Here is a 27,910-nt window from a genome sequence, read left to right on the forward strand (position 1 = left end):
GCCACGTGCTCAGGTGAACCTCTGCAGGCCCCACGGCCGTTGGTGACCGTTGGCACAAAGCGATCCTCGTGAGACGGGCTGGTATAAAGGGGTGGCTGGGCCACCGCCGGGGAGAGGGCGCGGGGGTTGAGGGCTCGTGCCCTCGGCTGGCCACGTGACGATGGGGGGGAGCGCGCGGAACCCGGGAGTCCTGCGCGGGGACCAGGCATCTGACCAGGTGAGAGACTTCGCGCTGCGCAGTCACGGACGTGGGGTGCCGGGGTCGGGGTGCCAGCCGGGGGCTCTGAGGTTTGTGTTTGTCCCCGCAAGTCGGCGTACCAGAGATTAGGTCGGAGGATGCTGGACATTTCCGGGGACCGGGGCGTGCTGAAGGACGTCATCCGAGAGGGTGCGGGAGAGCTGGTGACCCCCGATGCTTCCGTGCTAGGTACCGTCTGCCTCCCAGCTGGCGACGCGAAAGGATCGGTCCTTAAGCGTGTTTTGCACCTTACCTCCGGAGGTGGGCAGGGAAGGTGATGTTTAAAAAAAAAAAAAAAGGTAGAACCCACTTGTTTGTTAAAATTCTTGTTATTAAAGGAAAGCAAGGGAAGCCCTCTCCCCTTTGCATGAGGCCACTATAAATAAGGGTCATTGAGGCTCACCAGCCAAGATCTTGAAACAGCCAAAGGGCAGGCGTGGGAAAGTTGAGCAGATTTGTCCTATCAGGGTGGGAGATGGTTTGAACGCATTGAATCCCATCGTGCTTTTTTGTCGTTTTTTGTTTTGTTTTGTTTTTTGGGTTTTTTTTTTTTGGGGGGGGGGGGGCGGTAACTGTGAGTTGACGTAGAGTTGTGCATGCTTGGTTTCTTTTGCTTGTATTGTTTTTTCTGTTTTAGTGAAATATTCTGGATATCTGGAGCATATGGACAAGCCTTTTGATTCTAATTGTTTTAGGAAAACTCCTCGGTTGATGAAACTTGGAGAGGGTAAGTTGAGATGAGCAGCTGGAAAAGCAGGGGTTCTTTATCTTTTTCTTTTTTTTTTTTTTTAAGATTTTACTTATTTATTTGAAAGACAAAGACACAGATCACAAGTAGGCAGAGGGAGAGGAAGGGAAGCAGGCTCCCCGCTGAGCAGAAAGCCCTATGCGGGGCTCTAGATCCCAGGATCATGAAATCATGACCTGAGCCAAAGGCAGAGGCTTTAACGCACTGAGCCACCCGGGTGCCCGAAAAAGCAGGGATTCTTTTGGGGAAGCTCTTCAGAGCATGGAGTCTTTGACTTGGTTTTTTAGAGGCTGGGTTTTGCTAAACCAGCCTCGTTCTCCTACACATTTCCCGATGAGGTCAAGATATTCTGGAAATGGTTTACCTGGCAAGTTCACCTTTGCATCCTGAGAATGAAAGGGTATGTTTATTTGTTAACAATGTTTATGGGGGACTTAGTATTCGTAACACATGCTGAAAAGAGAAGATGTACTCAGATGATTAAAACATCTCCGCTAGGGTGGCGGTGAAGTTAGAGCACTTTCACAGAATCAGGTGAAGTCTGGGGAGGTTTAAGTAGTGTTGTGGGAGTGCTTAAGGAAGGCATAATTAAGTCCATCTGGGAAGATCAGGGAAGGCTTTATGGAGGAGGGGGCATTTAAAGTGAGCCTTGGAGTTTGAGTAAGAGTCCAATCAGGATGGAAGCTGGGCCTGGGGTGAGGAAGCAGGAACTTCCTTGCAGGAAGAACAGTGGCCAGACTGTTGCAGAGCCCAGAGAAGTTTGAGTTTGGGGACAGTGGGAAAGAAACTGAGAAGTGATCAGGACCATCGTGTGGAAGTTTTGGAGTATGATGTGGGAAGATCTGGACTTGAAGGGGGAAGAAATTGGCAACAGTAAATCAGGAGGCTGGGCGAACTTCAAAATCTTTGTCTCTTTCAGATATTACACTCTGGGGCATGGAGCTGGGCCTTCTGAGCATGCGAAGAGGCGAGCTGGCCAGGTTTCTGTTCAAACCAACCTATGCCTATGGAACCATGGGCTGCCCTCCCTTGATCCCCCCAAACACCACTGTCCTGTTTGAGATCGAGCTGCTTGACTTCCTGGACTCTGCAGAGTCAGACAAGTTTTGTGCCCTTTCAGCTGTAAGTTCTGGAGCGTGGGTGTCCATACTTGACTAGAGAATGGGTTTGGTTTTGGTAAAACCTTTCTGTGATGGTGATGCTCTGCCCCGCGTTCTACCCCGTGTGTGGTGGTGGCAGTGGCGGTGGGGGGAGGGTTCCCCTCCTTCCCCGTACATGTCCATCTTAGTAATAGCTATGATGTATGGGCAGATGTTCCAAGCCGAGGCCCACCCTTGGGTTTGTTCTGGACCAGCAGTCTGAGGTGATCTTTTAGTCACCCTTTGCCTGGTTCTCCCTGTAGGACCGTGACCATTTGTCTGAGGCCCACCTGGGGTCTACTGATTGGGAATCCTCAGTCAGGGACAAGGCCAGGACACCGTGTTTGAAAAGAGGCTCTGTGGGTGATTGACCAGTACCCAGCGTACAGCACTGTGGCCAGGAAGACCAGCAGGGCCTCGGGCAGGCGAAATGCATTGGATAAATGGTTGTTGTGAGACCTGCTTTCCATGCTTGGCGAGTTCTGTCAGTTTCTAATTCCACAAGACAATGTTTTTTGAGGGAGTATCTCTAGGAGGACTAAAGAACCAGACCACTTTTTTGGTCCTTGCATACACAATGTAGTAATAAAGTAGAAATAAATCCCATTAGCTTTTGCTGGGAGCCACAGAGATGACATCTGCACGGGCACCAGGCCCAGGGCTTGGCTCACCGACGGCCCTGAACCAAAGTGCGTGATGGGAAGGAGGGAAACTGACAGCGGTACTAGCACTCTCGTCGTGCTATCGTGGCTTTCCGTTTCCTTGCTCGGTGTCCTTGTCTTTGGTCCTCAGGAGCAACAAGATGAGTTTCCACTTCAGAAGGTCTTAAAAGTGGCAGCTACTGAGCGGGAGTTTGGCAACTACCTTTTCCGCCAGAATCGGTTCTATGATGCCAAAGTGAGGTACAAGCGGGTAAGGGTGCCTTCCAAGTATGAATGTAGACCCGGGACGTGCTCTTTTCGGGGGAAAGTTCTTGTTTGTCTCTGTTCTTCACATGCAGTCCTTAAGAAAAATCTCATTACAGGGACGCCTGGGTGGCTCAGGGGGTTAAAGCCTCTGCCTTCAGCTTGGATCATGATCTCAGGGGCCTGGGATCGAGCCCCACGTCGGGCTCTCTGCTCAGTGGAGAGCCTGCTTCCTCCTCTCTCTCTGCCTGCCTCTCTGCCTACTTGTGATCTCTGCCTGTCAAATAAATAAATAAAATCTTTAAAAAAAAAAAAAAAAAGAGATAGAAAAGAAAGAAAGAAAGCAAAATCTCATTACAAAATCTTTCTGCCGGGGATAATGACCAGGAGAGGAGACACGGGATTTGTGTTTGTGTGCCGTGTTTGTGTTTGGATGTGGTCACATGGGTGTGCTCAGACGGTGAAAGTTTGTTGAACTTTTCACTTGTTTTTGTCATTACCTGCGTGTATTACAGTAGAAAGTCTTTAAAAGTTCTTATTCCGGGATTAGGTCCTCCACCAACTGATTTTCCGTCCCATTTGCCATCGTCATTTCCTGTCACTCTGACTGTGGAGATTTTTCTAGCTCTGAAGTGACTCCATTCCCACCAGGCTTCTGAGTGTGGTTTGGCTCCTTGCATAGGTTATGCTGACAGGAATTCGCTGTTTGCTTTGTAACTCACTCACCAAATCTGAGAATTTTCTGTATTCCAAACTCTCCCGTAGATTCTAGAGGCCATAAGGACTGAGTTTAGAGTCTAGGATCGTTCTGGCTTTGTGTCATTTGTGAGGTAAGCCTAATTCATTCAGGATTTGCATTCAACTGCAAGCAACAGAATCTTGAAAAACTGTACTTTAAACCAGATTTAGGGGTGCCTGGGTGGCTCAGTCAGTTACGCATCCCACTGTTGGTTCAGTTCAGGTCATGATCTCAGGGTCATGAGATCGAGCCCTGCATCGGGGTGGTGCGTGGGGTGTGGAGCCTGCTTAAGAGTCTCTCTCTTGGCCCCTCCCCTGCTCCGAAGCTCGCATTTTGCTTAAAGTTAATTATGTAATGAAAAGAACCCATAATTTAAATTTTGAATGGGAAGGGAGGCAGTCCGAGGCTGGTAGGTCAGTTCAACAAAGCCATAAAGGATCAGGTTCCTTCTTTCTGTTTTACTACCCTTAAACAGGTCCTTTTTTTACCCCAAGGTGGTGTTTCAACCTGTAGCATCACGGGGTCACCCAGGCAGGAGAAAGGGAAGGGAGAGGAGTCTGGTATATTTATATTAAGAGCTTTCCAGAAGTACCCCCACCTCGTGATTTCCTTTTCTCTATCATTGGCCGGATCCATATTCAGTGGACCCCAGTAACTGTGTGGGAATCTGGGAAATATTAGTTTAATTTGTATACCCACCGCTGTGAACGAACTTGAGGTCTGCTAGAGGAGGAGGGAGTTGGGGTTTGGGGTGGGTGTCTCGTGGTATCTGCCTCGTTTGGTTTCTCTGCATATGCTCAAGAGGCAGACGGGAAAGTGCGTGAGTGTGTTGTCCTTCAGAATGCTGACAGAGTCAAGGTCCTAAACATGAAGGGTACAGGCCTTGGGTTCACGGTCAGCTTGAATCGCAGATACTATTCATATTGTAAGGTTTCTTGAGTCAGAGCCTGCTCACACGGAGGGGACAAAACTTCCCAGGGGTAAAGACCTGTTCAGTCCTCCCTTCAATAGGCCTATTTCCCAGGCCCTCTTTAAGTCTGTTTGTGGCTTTTTCTGGCATTGTGAGTTGATACTCGACACGCTTTAGTTGCTGTTTTTAACTTTTTCTACTTCTCATTCTGGAATGTGGATCTCTGGTTTTCACTAGTGTTTTCCCTCTGCTGTCCGGCATTCTGGTCCAGAGTTCTTGTCCTGGGCTGCCCTGGGATTCTCTTTGCGGACTTCCTGTTGCTTTTTTCCACTTACCCCTTGTGGCGATAGAATAAGTATATTCTTTCATTTCTAAAAATATTCTTGTACTTAACACCCATTTAACAGTTAGCATAACTGAGTATAGAATTCTAGCATTCAGATTTTGAAGAATATTGTTTGATTTTAGCTTTTGCAGTTGTTGTCAAGAAGTCTGTTATCATTTAGGTTCCTGTCCCTTTCTATGTGACCTTCTCTTTTCTTTCTCTGTAAAGATTTAAGGATTTTTTTTCCTCTGGGGTTATTCAGTCTTACAGCGGGTTGTGTGTGTGTTTGAAAAGCTGTCGTATTGAGCCCCAGGCGTGCCATTTCATTCAGAAAACTTGTCTTCTGTTCCGGGAAACTTTCTTGAGCTGTTTCTTTGGTAATTTGTCCTTGTTTCTGTCTTTTCGTTTTGGGGACTCTTCGGTAATTGGTAGGCCATCTGGATTGAGCTTCTGCTTCCCTTTTTTGACTCTCAGTGTCCATCTTTTTGTCTTCTCTTTCTCAGCCCCTCTTGTCTGCCAGCTCGGACCACTGGTTCTGTCTGTTCCCTCGGCCCTGAGCTGGCGGCCAGCCCCTCGTATGCGGCCCTCGGTTCTGCGGTCAGGACTCTGCCGTCTGTACTGATGTGCTGGTGTGTTACCAATCCTCTGGTTCTTCGTTCTTGTTGGATTGTGCTTTTCTAAATTCACACTTTTTTAAAACATACAGGTGAGTGGTTTTCCATGTATTCATAAGGTCGCGCATCTATCAACACGGTCTGATTCCAGATCAGTTCATCACCTCAGAAAACAAAACAGAACAAAACAAAAACCCTGTACCCGTGGGCAGTTACATTCCATTCCCCCATCACACCCCGTAGCCCGTTTTACTTCCGGTTTCTGTGCTTTTGCTTATTCCTGGATATTTTACGTAAATAGAGCAATCAAATATGTGATGCTCTGTGCCTGGTTCCTTTCGGTCGGCAGAATATTCTCAGGGTTCATCCATTTGCCATGTGTATTCGTCCTTCCTTCTGTCTTAAAAATTTTTACCTTTTAACTTTGGTAAAAATGTGCAGACCCTAAAATGTATCATTTTAATTATCTTCAGGTACACAGTCCAGTGGCACTAAGTGCATTCAGTGTTACGTGACCGCCACTGCTACTCATTTCTGGAACATTTTCCTCCATCCCTAACATCATTCAGCCGTTACACATTAGCTGCCTGTTCTCCCTGCTCCCCCAGCCCCACAATCTTTATTCTCTTTCGTGCCTCCAGGAATCTGTCTGTCTTCCGTGGGTACTGATCTAAGTGGAATCCTACAGTATTTGTCCTATTGTGACTGGCGTCTCTCAGTTAGCGGGATGTTCTCAGGGTTCATCCGTGTCGTAGCATCTATCAAATTTCATTCATCTTAAGGCTGAGCGGTACACTGTGTGGATCGTACCGGGTTTTGTTCAACCATTCGTGCGCATTTGGCTCATTTCGCCTTTCAATTAGCAATAATGGCGCCTCGGATAAACCTCATTGGCTACAATACTGCCACTGCGCAAAGCTCGTTTCGTCTTTCTGGCTATCGTGAATAATGTTGCCTTTTACACCAGTGTGCAAGTTCTTGTGTAGACTTGGGTTTTCATTTTTCTTGTTTGTACCTAGCAGTGCAGGTGCCGGGTCATGTGGTAACTCCTCCATTTAACTTGCTGAAATACCGCCAACCTGTTTTCCATAGCGCCTGCGACGCTTCACGTTCCCACGAACAATACAACGGTTCCAGCTACTCCACACCCTCACTGACACTTACTTTCCATCTTTCAAGTTAAAGCCATCCTGAGTGGGTGCGAGGTGGCATCTCGTTAAGTTTGACTGGCGGTTCCCGATAACTCGTGTGTTGATTGGATATTTATATGTCGTCTTGGGAGAAATGTTCATAGTCTTCACCCATTTTTAATTGGATTTTCTGTCTTTTTATTCTTACAAAAGTTTCTTTATATTGTCTGAATACTAGGGTTTTTTAAACAGGATTTACAAATATTTTCTCCCATTCTTTGAGTTGTGTCTTCACAATCTTTTTCTTTTCAGGAATGTATGAACGTCTTTTTATTAAACAACACAGAATTGGGGCACTTGGGTGGTTCAGTGGGTTAAGCCTCCACCTTCAACTCAGGTCATGATCTCTGGGTCCTGGGATCGAGCCCTGCATCAGGCTCTCTGCTTTGCAGGAAGCCTGCTTCCTCCTCTCTCTCTGCCTGCCTCTCTGCCTACTTGTGATCTCTCTCTGTCAAATAAATAAATAAAATCTTTAAAACAAAAATACACTGAATTACCTGTGGTTACAGGTAATAACAGCAGTAAGCCATTAATTATATTATCAGCTTAAACCAGTAAGCAATGGCTATACTGATTTTTGTTCATTTTCTTTGTTTTCTTTATAGTGTCCTTTGAAATACAAAAGTTTTTACTTCTGAAGTCTGGTTTATCTATTCTTTTGGTGATTTGTGCTTTTTACATAATGTCTAAGAAACCATTGTCTAGTCCAAAGTCCTGAAGATTTACACTTAACTTTCTCTTTTAAATCTTACAGTTTAGCTCTACATTTAGGTCTATGATCCATTTTATAGACTTTTGTATGTAGCTTGAAGTGGGAACCCAACCTCACTCTTCTGCATGTTGACATCCAGTTGTCCCGCACCTTTTTTCTCCCTTTTTAAAAAGATTTTATTTATTTATTTGACAGAGAGAGACACAGCGGGAGAGGGAACACAAGCGGGGAGAGTGGGAGAGGGAGAAGCAGGCTTCCCCCCAAGCAGGGAGCCTGGAGCCCAGGACTGGATCCCAGGATGCTGGACTGGATCCCAGGACCCTGGGATCATGACCTGAGCCAAAGGCAGAAGCTTGATGACTAAGCCACTCAGGCGCCACCCCCAGAACCTTTTTTTGAAAAGACTACTCTTTCCCTGTTGAATGGGGTTGGTCCCCTTGTTAAAAATCAGTTGACTACAGAAGTAGAGGCTCAGTCTGCACGGTCAGTTCTATTCTCTTGATCTGTGTGTGTCCTTCCGCTATTACCACGCCAGCTTTGCTGCTGTAGCTTTGTCGTAAGCTTTGAAATTTGAAAGTGCGAGTCTTCCATTTTCTCTTTTTAAAATATTGTTTTGGCTACTTGGCATTCCTTAAATTTGCATGTGACTTTTCAGGTCAGCTTGACCATTTCTGCAAAAAAGGCTGTTGAAATTTTGGTAGTGATTGCTTTGAATCTGTAGATCAGTTGGGAAATACTGCATTAACTGTATTAAGTTCTTTGACCTATGAACATGGGATATATTTCCATTTATTTATATCCTCTTAAATTTCGTCAACAATACTTCGTAGTTTTCAATATACTGTTCTTGCACTTTGAATTTATTGTGACTTCATGCTATTGTAAATGCAGTGGTTTTCTTCATTTTTGGATTGTTTTATGGCTAGAATATAGACCTACAACTAATTCTCATGTATCAATAGTGTGTCCTTCAACGTGTTGAGCTCATTTTTTTCTTTTTTACCTCTGATACTCTTTTTCTGAATTCTTCGGGCTTTCGATAATAAGATTATGAGCTTCCCCTTGACCACCTGTCTTCCCTCTCCACAGGCCTTGCTGCTTCTCCACCGACGATCAGCACCCCCCAGAGAGCAGCACCTGGTGTCAGCAGCCAAGCTTCTGGTTCTTCTTAACCTGTCCTTAACATACCTGAAGTTGGAGCGGCCTACCACGGCCTTGCGCTATGGAGAACAAGCTCTGATCATTGACCAGAAGAATGCTAAGGCCCTCTTCCGGTGTGGACAGGTGTGCCGGAGGCCAGGGACTTGAGAACAAATGCCCGAGAAAGGATAGCAGCGGTGTTGAACTTGGGCCCTGGGGAAATGCTGTCTTTCCTCACCAAGTGTATTTGTAAAACTCTATCCTTGGACAGGCCTGTCTCCTCATGACCGAGTATCAGAAGGCCCGGGATTTTCTAGTCCGAGCCCAGAAGGAACAGCCCTTCAATCACGATATCAACAATGAGCTGAAGAAACTGGCCAGGTGAGCCCCGTTTGCAGGAGCACAAACCCAAGAGGCTCCTGCCCCGCCTGGGGTTCTGGTCTCTCCGCCTAGTAAAGGACCGATTGTGAGCGCTGCCCAGCGTGTGTTAGGAGGCAGCGCCCCCTAGAGCTGGCTTTGGGAAGTGCTCAACCAGCAGCTTCATGGGGAGGGGGGGCGTGGGGCAGTCCTCCACTCAAGTCTGAATCATTTCCCTTCTCCCTGTTCCCCACTTTCTACCCCCAGAGTAAGCACCCGAAAACAGCTGGGCCGGAGTAATTTTTAAGAAGGGCCTTGTTCTGCCACCACTCTTCCCTGCTTACCGTCAACTGAAAACCACTGTTCTGAGCAGACGCCAGAAAGGTGCCCTGCAGATCCTGTTGGGTCTACAGTGGCTCCTTGAGGTCTGACTCCTACCCCCAGGGTGACTTTCCTGTCACACAAGTAGGCTCTGTACCAGTGTTTCAGTCACACAACACTTTGTGGTTATTGACATTGTCTTCAAAATTTTCTACAACGATTATATCGGCCCATAAATAGTTGTCCGTAATTCCAACAGCTCATAATCTATCCACTGTCTTTTTACGTGTTTTGCTGTCCTGTATGCCACCTGTTGACATTCAACGTTTACTCTAGATTGCTAGTTAACGCTTTTGATGCTAAAAAAGTCTCAGGAGTGTGTACCTCTTATATTTACATCCATTTGATATATTTCAGGCCTTTTAAGGCTGTCCAGCAATTTCTTTTCTGTTTTTTTTTTTCTTTTAACCAAAACGATTTTTTTTATTTTTAAAAATGTCTTATTTTTAAGTAATCTCCATACCCATTGTGGGGCTCAGACTTTCAACCCCGCAGTCAGAGCTCCATGCTCTACTAACTGAGCCAGCCAGACATTCCCCTTTGCTGGCTTTTAAAAGTGTCCTGTCGGTCCCACCTAGGGTGCCAGAAAGAACAAAGAGGCGTCCTGCCAGGATGCTTGTAAGTTAGATGTAGAAATTTGGGAATCTGACCATTCTGTAGCAAAGAAATCTCAAGATAAGTTCAAGGCCACGGAACATGAGGCCACTTGGCAAGACACCGAGCCCGGCAGGCCTCACAGTGGCTCCCAGCCTTTAAGGCTGCAGTCTTCCCAGATCATGGGCTTTTCGTCCAAGGGCTTCTTGAACAGCCTCGAGGTAGAGGTTGGCTATGACTGTCCCCTCTGCGGGGAGCCCGGGGTCTCCCCGCCTCTCCAGCACGCCTTCCTTCCCCTCCCGATTCACTTCAGTCTGAATTTTCAGATTGAAGTGAATTTTCACTTCAGATTGCTGAATTTTCAGCCTCTCTGGCCCGGAGGGCGGTGTTCCAGCCACCAGATGTCACCTCCTGCAAAGACAGACGTTCTCTAACTAGCGTGTATTTCCGTCTCCAGCTCTTACAAGGACTACACAGATAAAGAGAAAGAGATGTGTCACCGAATGTTTGCTCCTGACGATAATGGCTCTATAGTAGGAGAGACTTAAAGGTAATCAAGGGGCTGAAGCATTAAAGGCTTCGGGGTTTTGTCCAATGTATGGAAGGATCGTTGCTCTGCTAGGCCCACCAGGGAATAGTGGCTGTCTACAACTGACCGTAGATGGGAGTAGAAAGTTCCTGGCGGTGGCTCATGGCACAGTGACCATGTGGAGGGCCTTCTCGTGAAGGTGATCAGGGAGAAGACTGGAAAGTTCCCCCAGAGTTGGCCTTTAAATGGATAGGTGTAGGAGGTCTTAAGCTTTAAAATTAAAAAGTGCTTCCCTTGTTTTATGGTAACCTCTCCCTCAAGAGAGCTTAGAACATGAACCTGTGAATATAGTCATTAAGGGGATGGTTTATCTGGGAGCCTCCAACATCACTTTACAACTAACACTTGTTAACAAGGACAAAAGTCCAGATGTCCAGGGGCAGGAATGGGCTGGGACTCTTAAGTTCTGCTTACTGTGAGTACGAGAGATCGGAAGATATTAGAGCCCCCCGGAGAGCAGAACCGAACCTTCCCGCAGCAGCAGACGCCCAGCGGTCTAGCGGGCACAGGGTTAAGGTTTCCCTGGGAGTTCATGAGTGGACTCTCTAGTCTGGTTTACTATTACTTAAGAAAATTAGTGGAGACAAAATCACCTGCCTTAAACACCTGCTTAGCTGGGTCGATAACTCTGCTCTCTTGAGAGAAGTTAAACAAGGAGCAACAAAGAAACAGCTGCCAAATGGGCCCGTGGCAGTAAGTCTCCTCTTTGTTGCCACTTATATCTCTCAACAAAAGAGGTTTGAGAGAAGGCGGCCGTGAAAAGGCCCATTCATCCCAGACGTTTTCACAAGTGTTCCAAAAACCGCAGTTCTCGGCCCTGTCGAAAACAGGCAGTCCGTATCAGAAGTCGGTGTTGCCTTTATCACAGACTCTGACCCTGTGACCTTGGCCTTCAGGTCTTTCAGGGACATGGGAGTATTTGTAGGTCTTCTGAACGGAGACAGGAGCCAGAGGACTTCTCCTGTTTGGCTGCTGTTGACGTGCGACAGGAAGGGGTGCTTGCTGGCTTTCTACCAGACATTTTGGACTGTCATCAGACATGTTCTGCCGTTTAGCGAACACCCAGTTCTTCCAGGGTCCGTCCTGGAAACAGATCTGGGAAAGTCCGTGGGGCAGCTGCTGCTTGCCGTCTCTACGCTCCCCTCACCCCGCCCCCGGCTGTCTGTGTCTCTAAGGCCTTGGGACCTGATGAGTTGTTAGATGGTTTCCCAGATATTCCTACGTCTCGAGTGTCTTGTCAAGTTATCAATGACTATGTTTGGGTCTAAAAGAGCCGTTAGTATTCTACTCCTGCTGTTGAGATTTTTTTTTAACTCTTTTAAGATTTTATTTATTTATTTGATAGAGATCACAAGTGGGCAGAGAGGCAGGCAGAGACAGAGAGAGGGGGAAGCAGGCTCCCCGCTGAGCAGAGAGCCCAATGCGGGGCTCGATCCCAGGACCCTGAGATCATGACTTGAGCTGAAGGCAGAGGCTTTAACCCACTGAGCCACCCAGGCGCTCCTGCTGTTGAGATTTTAACACATTTTGGCCTCTGGGTCTTTGGTGTTCTCTCTTCTACACCCTTTTTCTGTTGTACTTGTGACTAGTCCGTCACTTAAAACGTACAAATTTTCAGATTTTTTTCGACCAACCTAGTCTTGACAAAATTTGTTCTTTTCAAGATGTTAAATCCCCGTGATCTGTCTTCTGAGAGTCTATCCTTCTGGTGGCATGAGCATTCTCTCAGTTAACATTCTGGAAGCTCCTGGTCGTAGCAGACTACGTTTTTTGGGATCAGAGGCCAAGTACAAGGCTTTGTATTTTCTGGCATCTGAAACCGTGCCCAGCACATGACGGGCACTCAGTAAGTGTTGGTTGGATCAAGTCTAAAATAGCCGAAATGCTAGACCAGCCTCTTTGAAACCACATCCTCCAGGCTGCCTCTCGTATTGGCTGTCAGGACACTCGCCCTTGCCAGGGACAGAAACCTGTCTTCGGCTAGCATTGGCTAAGAAAGAGATTCGCGGAAGGGATTTGGGGGAACTCGCAGAATCGGAGCTGTTGAAGACCGAGGTCTTGGGTGGGTAGAGACCTGAAGCTCTGAAGGCCTCGAGGCCCTCGTCCCGTGTCTGCCACATGCTCTCCCTCCATAAAGCGTGCCCAGGGGACCCTTCCACAGCCTTCCTATTTGAGACCAAACACTCCCCTACCCCATACCTCCCTCTTCTTCCTGTACCCACCAGGGCTCCAGCTTGAAAATCCCAGAGCAGGACTCTGGCCCCTTGGGGTGCATAGAGTCCCATGGGGGGCGCCCCTTCCTAGCAGCACAGAGTAGGGATGTGGGGAGCGATGACAAGAGGGCCGCTTGTCCCAGAGAGCAAGGGGAGGAAGAGGAGGGGCAGATAAAAGGGCAGGCGCCCAGCAAGGGCATGTAGCAGTGCTCAGTGCTGGTGAACTCCCGGCTCGCTCTCGCTCTCGAGGGAACGGGGGAGTCGAGGGAGGAATCCCGTGGCTCCTGCTCTGCGGGGAGCTCAGTGGTGCCAAGGAGCAGACTCGTCCCGGCTTCCACGGCGCCGTCCCCTCCCTTCGTGTGGATTTGCAGAGGGCAGGTCAAACACACACGCGAGCTACGACGTCAGGCTGGAAGTCAGCCTTTCAACGCGCGCGTGCGGGGAGAGCTGAAGGCTGATGGCAAACCGCAGGCTCCGGCTGCGTAAGCTGTTCCTGCAGCGGCCTTGGGGTCGCGATCAGGGCTCGGGGTCGTAGTGCCCTCGGTCAGACCTTCCGTAAATAGGCACTTCCTAACCGTCCACTTGGCTAAGACCTTCGTCGCTCTATCCCCAATACTGCTGGTTCCATCAGGGGCACCGAAGAGCTTTCATAACCGGTGGCGGCGTGGTTGGAAACGCTCAGTGCTAACAGTGTTCCAACTTTCCGTTTTCCTAACTCGGTTTCTGTACTTTTCACTGCTCACTTGGTTCGAGTTTGAGTGTGTCCTTCCCGACCTAACATGCCGGCATCTAAGAGCCTCGCCGTGCTTATATTGTGTCTGGAAAACAGATGTAAAGTGAGCGCTGTCGTGGTTTTCAGCTGTTTAAAGGGTTGACCTGAAATAGACGCGTTCATTCTGTCGCCGCCGAAGGACAGGACCATAAGTGGACTTCCAACAGGAAGACAGAATTTGGCTTCCCATGAAAGATTTACTTTCTCGCCCTACCTGCCATGTCATTAGGTTCCTCCAGCATGGGGAGCCCACTTGGGAAAGCTGCTGCTTTTGACTGACTTTTTGAAGAAGGCCCTGTTGGAAGCATCTGCTCCCGGGCCAGGCCTTTCCACGGTCCTGCGGGAACATGGGTGGTCCTGGGAGTTGGGGCTTCCTGTTAGGGTCTGTCTGAGCAGAGCCAGAGGCCCCTTGGAGTTGGGTGACTGTGTGATGAGTGACCTTCCTGGTCCTTCCTGCTCCTACATGCCACCGTAGGGAGTCGCCAGCTTACAGAGGACGGCCACTCCCATCTCTGCTTAGCATTAGAAAAAGGACTCAGGGAAAGGAAGCAGGACAGATCTGGATCCAGAGCGAAGGTGTTGGTTCAGAAAGGACCCAGTGCGACTCCTAGCTGGCGAAGGCCACCGGTGGCCCTTCTCCACTCCTCGCTGCTGCTCGAAGTGCCTCTTGCCGGCGGACTGTTTTCAGGCTCCGTGGTGGGTAGCGGTGGCCCGGAGCAGTCCAGTCCTGCCCCTGCGGTTCTGGTCTGCACGGGGAGCTCTCCTGGGGAGGACGGGGTGATCCGTGGACTCCCAGAGCACCCGGGGAGTGTCGTGAAGGGAAACCGCCTAATCAGAGAAAACATCCTTGGAGCCTGGCCTCAAGGAAGGGTGGGCCTTGGGGACAGGCCTGCGAGCTGGGGGAGAAGACCAGGAATTCAGAGCTGAGGTCCGCTGGGGATTGGGGATTGTCCCAGCTTCTCAGTCGTCCTGGGAATGTGGGCTGCGCTCTGCAGAAATCAAAGGAGGGGAAAGATGTGCTCTGCCCAGCCCATGCTGAACAGCTGCTGAAGGCGGGCAGGGGGAGGGCGCGTTTGGAGGCAAAGTCTGGCAGGTGGCGGGTGTGGGAGAGGTGGTGACAGCCTGGAGGGAAGCACGGGAGCAGGACTAGAAGGGAGGCAGGAGCGTGAGGCCTCCCATCTGGAATGGCTGGGAGGGAGCTTCTGTCGGAAGGAGTCTATAGTGCTGGATGGGAATTTAGCTGGAGGGGGACCACGATGCCAAAGGCTTTGCAGGATGACCTGTGGGCAATGATAGAAGGGACTAAAACTGTTCTGGAGAAGAGAAACTTTAAGGGGGGGCTGGGGGGCAGAATTGGGAGGTCAGAGGTGATCCTGGTGCACACCAGGAGTGACGATGGGGAAAGCTTCCTGGAGAAGGCAGAATGTGGGCGAGTTTACAAGGTTAACTGGTCGGTGTGGAAAGATTGAGAAGACTCCCTGACACGGCCGTCTGACCTAGGCATAGTTTTGCAGTTTTAATGTTGTTGGCTTTTGGTTTTTCTTATTTTCCTTCCAGATTGTTTTGGTAGCGTTACTTAGCGTGGATTCATTTTTTTCTTAATTTTGATCAAAATGTTTATTAAACATTTTCAAAATATTTATTAAACAATGTCTGGGTCAGACATTCTCTTCCATGTTTTATGTGGGTGAATTCAACATCTGTGTAACGTAGGCTTCCTCTCCATTTCATAAACAAGTTCATGTGAAGGGGCTCACCTGGCGAGATTTTGTAACTAGTAAGTGAAAGACCCAGAGTCAAATCCTGGCCCCGAGCCACCAAGTTGGGGAAAAAAAAAAAAAATACAAAATGATTTACCAAAGGAATCCAATTTTAACTTCTGTTTCTCCTGGGCATTCTTCCATGTAACTAAATATTCTGTATTCCATGTAGCTAAATATTGTGTTTATATTGTGATTTCTTGATTTTTTTTTTTTTTTTTTGTCAGTTTTGGACTAGTCTCAGTTGATTTGTTGTGATAGACGATATTATTTCTTTTTTTTTTTTTTTTAAGATTTTATTTATTTATTTATTTGACAGAGATCACAAGTAGGCGGAGAGGCAGGTTGGGGTGGGTGGGTGGGAAGCAGGCTTCCCGCTGAGCAAGGAGCCCAATGCGGGGCTCCATCCCAGGACCCTGAGATCATGACCTGAGCCAAAGGCAGAGGCTTAACCCACTGAACCACCCAGGCGCCCTGCTATGCTTTTTTTTTTAAGAGTTTCGTTTTTCAATTTCAATTTGCACTTGCAATTACAATTTCAAACTGCATTTGTTTTTGGTTTTTGAACTATTTGCTTTTATCCTTACCTCTTCAAAAACTGGGTGGTACCATTTAGTCTACGACACTTTATTTATTTATTTATTTATTTAAGTCTATGACTCTTCCTTTCTTCTCAGGGCCCTCCCTCTTGGAAATCTCCCTTTCTGTGTAACTGTCTGTACCGAGTGTCCCATAGGCCTGATACTTCACTGCCATTCTGGGGTTTCTTTTTTTCTCCTGGGTTGCATCTGCTACCTACTGGATCTCTTCTCCTGGTTTACTTCCTTGTTCTGATATTCTCAAATAACAGCCAAAAATTGGATATATGATTTTTCACCTCCTTACACATCCAACACACATTTGATTATAAACATAGAGCTGGGTGTAGACTTTAGAATGAAAAGAACCCCCTCCGCACTCGGAGCCTGTCCTCCAGCTGAAAGCTGCCTTCCTCGTTAGAAGCTGTCCCCCTATTAGGATTTGCCCCGGCCCCGTTAGAACCTTTCTCCCTGCCCAGACCCCACTTCAAAGATCTCCACTCTCTGACTGTGCCTCCCTCCACACCCAGCCCTCACAGCCCCCCCCCACTCCGCTCAGCCCCCTCCCTGCAACGGCCCTCCTGTCAGTACTCCTCCCCCCAGAGCTCCTCCCCAGCAACCGGGGTGTTGGTAAAAATATTTCTCTTTGTTTTTACCTTCTCTGGAATTTCACAGCAGTGTGTCCAGGTGCCCCCAGAAGCTCGAGTCCTTTATTTAGGCACCTGAATTCTAGAGGTTCAGGTTCTTGAGAGCTAAGCAATTCCAGATTTCTTTTGATGACATTTTCCTCCTTTTTTTTTTTTTCTCCTTCTCTCCTCTTGTTCTAGGACTCCAGTTCATCGGAAGTTGGACCTTCTGCAGGGCATCTCCAGGTCCTTCATGTCTCCTTAAAGTCTTCTCTCCCCTTCCCTCACCCTCCAGGGAAACATGCTTCATTTTCCAAATCTCTTGTTGATTTCAGTTCATTTCAGCCAATCAAGTATCTGAAACCACAAGATCTTCTCAGATTTCCCTTTTTCATAGTATCCCAATTCCCCTCCTGCCCCCACTTTTCTATTATGAAAAATCTCAGACTTCAACAAGTGGAAAAATAGGATTCCCTCAGTATTCAGCAGTTCATTTTTGTTTTGTTTTGTTTTTTAAATTTTTTAATTAACATATAATGTATTATTAGCCCCAGGAGTACAGGTCTGTGAATCGCCAGGTTTACACACTTCACAGCACTCTCCATAGCACATACCCTCCCCAGTGTCCATAACCCAAATACCCTCTCCATACACCCCTGACACCCAACAACCCTCAGTTTGTTTTGTGAGATTAAGAGTCTCTTATAGTTTGTCTCCCTCCCGAACCCATCTTGTTTCATTGATTCTTTTTCTACCCCCTAAGCCCCCCACGTTGCATCTCCACTTCCTCATATCAGGGAGATCATATGATAATTGTCTTTCTCTGCTTCACTTATTTCGCTCAGCATAATACCCTCTAGTTCCATCCACGTCGTCACAAATGGCAAGATTTCATTTCTTTTGATGGCTGCATAGTATTCCATTGTATTTATACACATCTTCTTTGCCCGTTCATCTGTTGATGGACATCTAGGTTCTTTCCATAGTGGCTATTGTAGACATTGCTGCTATAAACATTCGGGTGCACTTGCCCCTTTGGATCAGTACGTTTGTATCTTTAGGATAAATACCCAGTAGTGCGATTGCTGGGTCGTAGGGTAGTTCTATTTTCGATTTTTTGAGGAACCTCCATGCTGTTTTCCAGAGTGGCTGCACCACCTTGCATGCCCACCAACAGGGTAGGAGGGTTCCCTTTTCTCCGCATCCTCGCCAACATCTGTCATTTCCTGACTTGTTAATTTTAGCCATTCTGACTGGTGGGAGGTGGTATCTCACTGTGGTTTTGATTTGTATTTCCCTGATGCCGAGTGATGTGTGGAGCACTTTTTCATGTGTCTGTTGTCCATCTGGATGTCTTCTTTGCAGAAATATCTTTTCATGTCCTCCGGCAGTTATAACAGCTCTCAGCATAACGCCAATGTTTGCATCTCCGACCCCACATACTTCCTCTACACCCCTAGCACGATCAGGTTAATTTGAAGCGGATCCCAGTGATGCTGCCCTTTCATCCACAGGATTTCCCATTTCCCTACGTATCTCTAGAAGATAAGGACCATCCCTGTACATTTTTCTCTTGTTCTGTGAAATGTTTCTTTTTCTGCCTGTTTGCTTTGACCTTTCTCTTTTTCATGTTGTAGAGCTTCCACAAGTTGGTGTTTTCTTGGTTGCCTATTCAAGTTCAAGAATGTAGCCGTTAAAAAATGGGCCAGGAGTCCTTATACGAGGGCAGTGGAGGCCCTCCTCCTTCTTAAGGCTGAGCAGGTAGGAGCCAAACAGAATGTTCTGGGATCCTTTGCACTGGGTTCCAAAGCTTACAGTAGCCTCCCCCATTTTTCCTCAGGTGGATTTTCCCCCCTGAATTAGTGGGTACAAGTGCTATGTCATCTTAATCCATATATCTCCAATTTCGGTGAAGTTGAGCAGCTTCTTGTGATTTTATCGGCCATCTATATTCTTTGTGCCAAACTCTCTGAGGTTGAGTGGGCTCAACCCCACTCTTCTCTTGGGTCTTTTTGAGTACTGATTTGTAAGAACCCTTTTTCACGTGAACAATGTTAATTAAATGTTTTGTAAATTCGAATATCTACTTCCAGCTGTCTTGAGTATGTACATAGTTACCTGTGTCGCTGTTTCTGTGTGGTTTTTGGAATTCCTATTATGCCTATGTTTGAGCTGTGGGAGTAAGCCAAGGTCTGTAGCAAGTGAACAGGAGTGCTCTGGGCAAAGGGTTTTCTACCGTTCTTCCTAGAGACTGAGCGCTCCTCTGTCTGTAGTGCTTCGAGAAAGTCACAAGCCCATTGATCTCCCCAGCATTTCTGAGGGAGAAATTATTGTTTCCACTTTGCAGATTTGGGAAGGAATGAAGCTCAAAGAATTAGACCCTTTGCTGTGGAGGTCTTTGTGCTTATGTATAAACAACTGTGACCATTTCCTTTGGATCTGACATTTAAACCCCAGATGAAATCGGAAGCTTTTAGTATATTCAGCATCTTTCTTCGGTTGGAGTGTTACCACCAGGGGCCGTGGATTTTTCTCTTTCTCTTCAATGTTTAGGAATTTCTTCCTTTTTCTCCGCTTTCCACACTTAAGCTGCAGCCTTTAAGCTATAGAATTAAGAGGACTGAGCCTTTTGGGCACGGGCAGCCTCAGGAAAAGAGTATCTTAACAGACTTTTTAAAAAATGTTGTCTCGGGACACCTGGGGTGGCTCGGTGGGTTAAGCGTCCAACTCTTGATTTCAGCTCAAGTCTCGATTTCTAGAAGTCGGGAGATCTAGCCCCATGTCGGGCTCCACACACAGCACGGAGTCTGCTTCTCCCTCTCCCTCTGCTTCTCCCCCCACTCACGTGTACACGTGTTTTCTCTCTCTCTCTCTCTCTCTCTCTCTCTCAAATGAACTAAAAAGAAAAAGAAATAAAAACAAGAAGCGTTTTGTCGGCAGTCGGAAGCTGCGGAGTACACTCTTGCAGCTGGAATTCCAAGATTTAGTCCTGGCTCAGAGAGTTGGCCTGATGTGAGCACGAAACAGCAGGCCCCACAGAGCCTGATGCCAGCCATGAAGCCAGCGGAGTCCTCTGGGGTCAAGGGTTCCCTTGCTCCAAAATAGCCTTCCTGTGTCCGGGCCGAGCTGGTCAGTTGCCAGGAAAGCACGGAGAGCAAATCATCATTTCCCCACAGCATGGGAATGGATCCAGGTGGGGAATTTACTTGATCCCCCCTCCTCCCGAAGAGATTAAGAAGAAACTCTCAAATCTGCTCTTGAATCTGTAAAGACATTTCAGGCCTCCAGTGAGACTTGTCTGGGTCCCAGACAAATAATCGCTTCTTTAGAGGTAGTTTCATAATTTTGTATATCATTAGTTCTTCCGATTTTCTTTCTCTGAATCTCCTTTTTTTTTTTTTTTTCCCCTCCTCAGAATGTAGTTGTAGTTTCTCAAGGGTACCTGGGCCAGGCAGGCATCTCCTGTTGTCTGATGAGGGCCATGTCGCTTCCCAGGCAAACGGTTAGACACAGTCCCTTGATCTTTTGAGTATCTGTGAAATGCCTTCCCTCCCAGCTCAGGAGGTATCATTGAAGTCCTCCCTTTGTTGTGCGACTATAAATAACTCACTGAGGTTGGCACCTTTTCATTCTGCCCCTTCCCGGGAAAGCATTCTCCCCGGCAGAGTTTTTCTGGCTCCTTACCTCTCTCCACATCCTCTCTTGGCAGCTCTAACAGGCCCCAGACCTGCTTCCTACTAAGGTTTACTTTAGCGGATTCTGTGTTCTTTGTGGGCAAGGTCTCCTTCATCAAGTGTCAGCAGATAACTAGGCTCCTTTTTCTAATTTTCAAAATCAGTGATTATGGAAGTGCCCTTTACCGCCCGTTATGGGGGTTGAGAAACGGGAAATGTGGCTTCTCCGTCTTCACTCCCTTGCTGTGACCCTGGCCAAGTCCATTAACCCCTTTGGGCTTCTGTTGCGTCATTAAATACAAACCTGGTTTTGAAATGAAGGTGGCAGCTGGGTGGAACCTTTTACCTCTTTGACCACATACCCTGGGCCTTCGCCGTGGCACTGCAGCAGCTGATGGCCGTGAGCTCGGACAGTGGCCACCAGAGGGAGGGCAGCAGGGCTGTGTGGTGGGTCCTGGGCTCCCCTTAAGGGGGGGTAGTGCTCAGCGTGGGCAGGGGGGTGCTCTCTGGCTCAGGTTAAGCCTAGAAAGGCTGGGCTTGGGGAATCACTCAGGGAGCTGGACAGCATTCCCAGCAGGTAGGGAAGGCGGCCAAAGGGACCCGGAGTCATGCCAGCACTAAGAAGTGGACGGATGTAGCCGAGGGAAGGGGCAGGTTGCTGAGGGCCACCAGGGGGAGGCCAACCTTGGACAGCCTAGTGAGGGTCGGTGTGGAGCCCAGAACCGGGGCAGGGGCTGGGGGCGCGGCAGGCGAAGGAGGGCCCGGCAGTGAGTGTCCACTTTGAACGGCCGCCGGGCAGGGTGGCAGGAGAGATGACCTAGAGGACCTCCCAGGCCAGACAGCACGTCACGGGGTTGGAAGGGGCCAGGGCTCCTTCGCCGATGCTTCGCCCTCCGCTGGAATCACTCGAGATGCACAGATGAGGTTCTCCGAGTGGCCGAGGAACGTGTTTGAAGAAACAGGCCCAGTGAAGAGAACAGCCTGAGAGGGTCTGTCAATTTCCATCGATTATGTACGATGTCGGCCCGTTCTCTGGCTTTTCGAACAGGGATCTGAAGCTCTCCTCAGTTTTTTTAAGACCCGCTGTTGCCATCAGTCCTCGCGGATGCCGCTTCAGGCTGACGGTTGCTCACCCTGGTTCCCTGCGGTGGCCCCCGAGGGAAGGGCCGTGGATGGGGCTAGGAGACGGGGTGCGGCTGGCACCCGACCCGTGGGAACCTGCTCCCCCTGCCCCGCCGGCCCCAGGGCTTTGTCTCCAGCATCAACATCCTGGGCGCCGCGGCCTCCGGCTCAGGCTTTCAGGATTACATCACTTCGCCGGCTTCTCTGTTACACTTTCACACTCTTCTTTGATTACCGCTCGCTATTATGTGCGATTACTGTAGACACCGATCTTGGCCTTGCTGGACTTTCGACTTCACGTGGGCTGCCTCTTCCCCAGGCCTGGGTTTGCTCCCCTTGGCAGCCGCTTGCTGAGTTAGTATTCATGGATTCGGCGGGAGTCGGCCCGCTGGAACTGGGGCTGAGTCCCCTGCCTGAGTCTGGCGGCCTTTGTCTTTGTAGGTGTCCCGGCTTATCTTTCCCGGAGCCTTGGAGACAAGGTGACCTCTTTCTCCGGCTGCACCTCAGTGTGCTACCGGAATCAGATTTGCAAAATGTGAACCTTTTCATTTTGATACCTTTTCATTTATGCTCAACTGTTACTTTTTATTGGCTCCCATTTGAAAATTCGACTAACTGAACCTCCTCGGACCGCAGCGTCCGATCCTGTCCGTTACCTCTGCCATCAGCGTGCCTGGGAACAGCTTTGCGCTGAATGAATATTGATCACAGGATTTATGTCGAAAGTCACTTCGTGGAACACACTCCAGAGGGAAACACTTTTTTCTCTTTTTTCAGTTGATTCTTATTAAGCTTTTTCTTATGGAGATTTTCAAACCTAAAGGTAGAAAAGGCTGGCATGCCGATCTACCTATGTACACATTATCTATCTGACTGTTACGCCATCCTCACTTCGCTTTTTTCCTACCCACCCCACACCCACAACTTCTCGTCAGTCTTAAAATTATAAAAATGCGGGCACCTGGGTGACTCAGTGGTTTAAAGCCTCTGGCCTTCTGGTTCCATTTTAAATGAAGTTACCTTTTACCATTTTTTTTTAAGATTTTATTTATTTATTTGACAGAGAGATCACAAGTAGGCAGAGAGGCAGGCAGAGGGAGAGAGGGAAGCAGGCTCCCCGCCGAGCAGAGAGCTTGATGTGGGGCTTGATCCCAGGATCCTGAGATCCCGACCCGAGCTGAAGGCAGAGGCTTTAACCCACTGAGCCACCCAGGTGCCCCAATAAATAAAATCTTTTTTAAAAAATAAACTATAAAAATGCCACATGCTTACAGTTAAAAAAAAAAAAAAAAAAAAAGGAAAGGGTTGAAGTTGAAGTATAAATCTCCTAGTCCCCAAGCCCACTCTCCTGAGGTAACCAATGTTGATGTTATCTATGTATCCTTCCTCAAGGGTTTTTTGTGAATATTTGAGAAGGTGGGTGTATATGCATTTCCATACAAATAGGATCCTGTATTTTGTACCATACTGCGTTTAAATACATTTTGGGGGTTCCTGACTCTCAGAGCAGCATGTGAGTTCAAGCTGCACATCTGGCACATAGAGATTGCTTAAAATACATAAATAAAATTTAAATACATTTTCGGTGATCTCTAAGTTAGCACTCAAAGAACTACCACCTCATTTTTAAAAATCAGTGAGTTAGGGGAGCCTGGGTGGCTCAGTCAGTTAAGCGTCTGCCTTTGGCTCAGGTCATGATCACGGAGTCCTGGGATCGAGCCCCACATCAGGCTCCTTGCAGTGGGAAGCCTGCTGCTCCCTCTCCCTGAGCCCCAACACCCTGTTTGTGGTGCACGCCCTCTCTCTCTCTCTCTCTCTCTCCCCCTCTCTGACAAATGAGTAAAATCTTAAAAAAAAAAACAAAACGAGTAGCATTCCATCCTAGTAGGACGGTATTACAGTATTTTTTTTTTCCCATGACGGAGAGCATGAGTAGGGGAGAAGGGGCAGAAGCAGAGGGAGAAGCAGACTCCCACCTGAGCAGGGAGCCCAACATGGGGCTCCATCCCAGGACCCTGAGATCATGACCAGAGCCAAACGCAAACACTTAACCCACTGAGCCACGCGGGTGCCCGATATTACGATATTCTTGACAGTAACAGGAGGTGATATAGTTCCTGTCCCCACACCTGAGTCTCCTGTGACAATAAATGTGTCCTTGGGTCGTGATCTGTGCTCCCCTGACTGAACTTGCTGTTGCTAAATCGATCCCTCTGGTGGCTGTACCAATTCACGTCCCCTCTGGCAGCATCTGAGAGAGTCTGTCCTATACCTTTGCTATCCTCTCTATTGTAGGTTTAATCTTTTCCAGTGTGGTCCATCTGAGAGGGGGTCTCGGAAGTAGCATGTCCCTGATCAAGCATCTTTTCACATGTTTCCAGAGTCAGGTGTCCTTTCTACAAATATTGCCTGTTTCCGTGTAACTGAATGCCTTTGTCCGTTTTTTAGTTCTTTTTTTAAAGATTGTATTTATTTGACAGATCACAAGTAGGCAGAGAGGCAGGCAGAGAGAGAGGGGGAAGCAGGCTCCCTGCTGAACAGAGAGCCCAATGTGGGACTGGATCCCAGGACCCTGGGATCGTGACCTGAGGCAAAGGCAGAGGTTTTAACCCACTGAGCCACCGAGGAGCCCTGTGAATTTTTTAGTTTTTCGACAGTGGTCAGTGACATTACTTGATCACTTGCTTCGCTGGATATTCTAGGTGTATGATCGTCCTATCCAAGTATTTCTACCAGTTGCGTTTCTTATTTACTCAGAGCCCCATCTAAGCATGTGGGCTAGTGCTTCTGGAAGAGTATTGGTTAGTGGTGACAGCCCTGAGCACTCATGTCTTTCCCTGCTGCGATGATTGAACTGTCACTCCCAGCTCGTGGGCGTGATGGGGACTTCAGGGTGAGATAGTCGTCTTTTTATCATGTTAAGGAAATGCTTTTATTAAAAACTTTTCTCCGGAGTGACTGGTATCAGATGCCTTCCTGTCACAAAGATAAGCGTGCCTTTTTTTTCTTTTACCCTTTGACCTGCTGTTAATGTTTTTATAATACTGAGTCTTTGATGTGGCAGGGAGAGAAATACTGTGCATGTTTAATTGGTTGCTTGGGGAGAGCAGCAGAGGTCCTCGTACACAAAAGAACAGTTGCTTCCCTAAGAATGCGCATCTCTGGGACCTGGTATATTGAGAGACCTTGAAACTGAGTGGGAGAGTTTGAAGTGGAAGGAAACTAAATTTGCTGCTCCTCCCGGGCTAATAGGCAGCTTGATGCCTGAGAGGGAGGAGTGTGAGGAAACCTTGGACTTGGGAGTCCAAGAGCCGGGTAGAAGAGGGTGCGATGAGCCTGAGCGCAACTTTGCGGACGGAAGGGCTCCCCGGCGGGGTGGGCTAGGGTGGCCAGCGGCACCCAGCTCGAGGTGCTGGTATGCGGGGGGGCCCCCCTTCTGAGGACTGGAGTTCCGGAAGTGCGCGCGCCCGTGGGAGGGGCCCGTCGTCCGGTTCTCACGTTGGCTTAGCAGGGAAGCGTCTCCTCTTGTGCTTGTCTATTACATTTCCCCATAATCCAGTGAGAAAGGTCTGTGTCCCTCTAGTGTTCTGAGAGTTCTTCTTTATGGTTAGAGTTTTAAAGCTATTAGCAGTGTATTTCTATCCTTAATTTGCAGTAGGGATAGAGATCTTTATTTTTTATTCAAATGTCCAAATAGTTGTACCAGAGCGCCCGGCCGGCTTGGTCAGTAGAGTGTTGCTACTCTTGGTCTCAGGGTTGTGGGTTCAAGCCCTGTTTGGGTGTAGAGATGATTATTTGTTTCAAGATTTTATTTTTACGTAAGTAATTGTACCAGAATTTCTGTTTATGGACTTAAAATGCCATATACGATACCTAGAACAAAGGGTTCACATCTGTAGAGGGTGAATTAGCTCCTTCGCTTTAACGATAGAATGACTCTTGTTTGTGTCAAACAGGTAGACTTCGTAGTAGAATGACTAAATTGTGCTCCGTGAGCCTGGGGCAGTCAGTCTCCTTCCGTCTCTAGGGCTTGAGCTCTGTGTTGATTCACCAGTAGGTTCTGGGCCTGAACACTGCAAGTCCTGCTGGGCCTCAAACTGGACAGAAGGGGCCAGTGATGAGAAGAAGTGTCGCATGGGTCTTGGCCCCAGGGCTGGCCGTGTCTCGGAGTGCGTGCATCAGGGGTCCCGCCAACGATCGGGAGATTATGGCCAGCCTGCTGTTTTCTCCAAGACTTCGCTGGGGTCGGACAGGAAAGTGCTTTGGCTGTTTCGGCGCTCGTGGCTCCGACCCAGTCATACCCCCATCCTCTCCTTGTCCGGTTGCCCAGCCGAGAACCGCAGATACCCCCCTGCTGTGGGCACGGGGTCCATTCCAGCCAGGCAGGGCAGTGCTGACAGGAGCCCACACATGGCCCGTCCGTCCAGCGTGATGGCCTCAGACCGGTTGCACGTAGCTGGCAGCTTGGGTTCGTGGAGGGTGAAGCTGCCATTGTGCAAAGGCCTGGACCAGGAACCTGGCACCGCGTCGCAGCTGCCACCCCGGGGTCCTGGGCAGAACGGCCCGAGAGCCCGGCTCAGAGGGGACTGCTCTCCCCGCTCCTGTTCTTACGCCGCCGCGGGCTCTTCCCCAGGAGCAGCCAGGCTCCCCTTGCTTCTCGTAAAAGCTGTTTCTGTGCTCAGAACCTTCAGCAGTGCTTGGGTAAAACCGGAAAGTCCTGCCTGAGTTCTCCGTGGCCCCAGTGACGTGGCGCCCGCCTGCCAGTGCAGGTCCCCGTCCACCTTCCCTCCCCTCGCTCACCCCATCCAGGCCACCCGGCTTGCCGAGGTGTCACCCTCACTGCAGTCGCGTGTCCAGCTCCCGGCGTCTGCATCCGCGTTCCCGGAGCCTGGAGAGCCGCCGCCTCGCTCTTCTCGGGGCTCCCTCTGCCTAAATGTCCCCTCAGAGAGGTCTTCGTGTTAAAGAGCAGTGGCGTCACCCTGCGTCCCGGGAGCCTGCTTGCTCTCTAGTAACACTCATCTTTTTGTGTGCGTTCATCTCTTTATGCCGCTGGAAACCAGTTCCGTAAGAGTGGTGACTTTGAGATTTGTAAGTCGAATGTCCCAGGTGCCGTGTTCTACTGTCGTTTGCGGTGAAGGCCAGCACAGGCTTCGAGATTTAAGTGAGAAGCAACACCGACAGCTGGAGGAGAGAGCCTTGGCCTTCCCCTCCGGCCTTGGCCTGTACCACCTACTGCTGTGGTCACCCAGGGGCCGGGGGCACAGGCAAGGGCTCCTCTGCTCTCGACACGCCACTCTGCGCGCAGGGGCAGGAAGGGTCCGTCCTCCCCTCTGCTCCCACTGGCGCTGGGAACGCCCTGCCGGCCTCCCGGGCCGTCGAGGGCCAGCCTGCTGCAGCCGCAGGGCCCGAGCGTGGCTCCGGAGCGTGGCTTCGGGCAGCCCGGGAGCAGGGGTGCAGTGGAGGGGGGCAGGCAGAGACCGCAAGGCGGTCAGCAGATCTGATCAGGGGTGGCGGCAGGTTCCAGCCCGCAGATCACCTGCCCAGCCAGCCCGCAGCAGCCGTGGGAGCGTCGTGTTACCAACCCTGGTACAGGTGAGGAAACAGAGGAGCACAGCCGCGGCGGCAGCCCCCAGGCCTTGAGCGGGGGTCTTCCGTCTCTCCGCACCGGTGTGTGTCGTCTGTCTGGCCCTGTGACGCCACTGGGGCTGCGTTGCCGCCCTGGACAGGTTCGTCCAGGCTCCCGGTGTGCTCGCCTCCCGAGCGGCTTGTGCCACCCCAGCATGTGCGACGCGTTTGCGGTGGCCAGCTGAAAAGCAGCTGCCACAAGTGTTCGATTCTTTGGGGAGTGTTTTTCACGTCTTTAAGTGGCTAAGGAAGTGTCCCTCCTTGGGGAACAGTTGAGAAAAGGATAAAGGATAAAGCTGTGCCTCCGTTCAAAAATTAGTCTTTTATTTTGGGGTGTCCCATCTAGCGTCGTCACCGCAGACCCAGCCAGGGCCGACTTTGGCTCTAGGACTCGGGACTGTGCCGCATGGGACACCTCCCGGTTGCGATGGCTCTGCGCTGGGCAGCTGTGTCCTGGCGCACATCTAACTGCTGTGTTTGACTCCTAGATTCTTCAAGCAACCTGCGGACGGGAGTGGCCAGGCTGCTGGAGCTCTCCATCAGCAGGACTGGGGGCTTTCTGGAATGAACTCCTCGGCACACACCGTGCGGCAGGGGCGCGCTTGGAAGTCGGGGCTGGGATTACACAGCCCTGGGCCGTTGCCTCCTCTCCGACGCTGCCGAAGTGTGTTTTCACAGCTGCTGTTTTCTGTTTCACGTTTTCATACACAGAGTAGGGGAAAGTGTAGCTACCGATGAGTAGAAAAATGCTATTTTTTTTAAAAAGGCCGTTTCTTGTTTTGTTTTTTCAATGGACTCAGTCCTTGGCTTTTCTCCCGGTCCCAGCCCCCCTTCCGGCTGGTAATGTCCCGGGGTAAATACAAAGAGAGATCGCTTTGTATGTTTTATACGCTTTTCTGCTTGAGAGAGAGAATTACGTTACACGCGTTATTGTTGTAAATAAATAAAACCTTTCTCTG

The 27,910-nt window shown here is 49.2% G+C and overlaps 1 protein-coding gene and 1 pseudogene across 1 annotated transcript; one reads left to right on the forward strand and one right to left on the reverse strand.

The window, feature by feature from the left end:
* FKBP6 (FKBP prolyl isomerase family member 6 (inactive)) lies at nucleotides 1-27,910 on the forward strand. Its single transcript, XM_059154783.1, has 9 exons — nucleotides 1-217; nucleotides 310-427; nucleotides 876-965; nucleotides 1,906-2,108; nucleotides 2,918-3,037; nucleotides 8,610-8,804; nucleotides 8,932-9,041; nucleotides 10,450-10,542; nucleotides 27,440-27,910. The coding sequence occupies exons 1-8, from the start codon at nucleotides 161-163 to the stop codon at nucleotides 10,538-10,540; spliced, it is 984 nt and encodes a 327-aa protein (XP_059010766.1). The 5' UTR covers nucleotides 1-160; the 3' UTR covers nucleotides 10,541-10,542; nucleotides 27,440-27,910.
* On the reverse strand, nucleotides 6,471-6,538 carry LOC131820249 (U4 spliceosomal RNA; annotated as a pseudogene).

Source organism: Mustela lutreola, chromosome 17, assembly GCF_030435805.1.
Source record: "Mustela lutreola isolate mMusLut2 chromosome 17, mMusLut2.pri, whole genome shotgun sequence".
In the NCBI taxonomy this organism is placed as follows: domain Eukaryota; kingdom Metazoa; phylum Chordata; class Mammalia; order Carnivora; family Mustelidae; genus Mustela; species Mustela lutreola.

Coding starts and splice junctions, on each gene's coding strand:
- FKBP6 (XM_059154783.1), top strand. CDS start 161: ATGGGGGGGAGCGCGCGGAACCCGGGAGTCCTGCGCGGGGACCAGGCA. Junction 966..1,905: donor GTTGATGAAACTTGGAGAGG/GTAAGTTGAGAT, acceptor TGTCTCTTTCAG/ATATTACACTCTGGGGCATG. Junction 9,042..10,449: donor GAGCTGAAGAAACTGGCCAG/GTGAGCCCCGTT, acceptor TTCCGTCTCCAG/CTCTTACAAGGACTACACAG.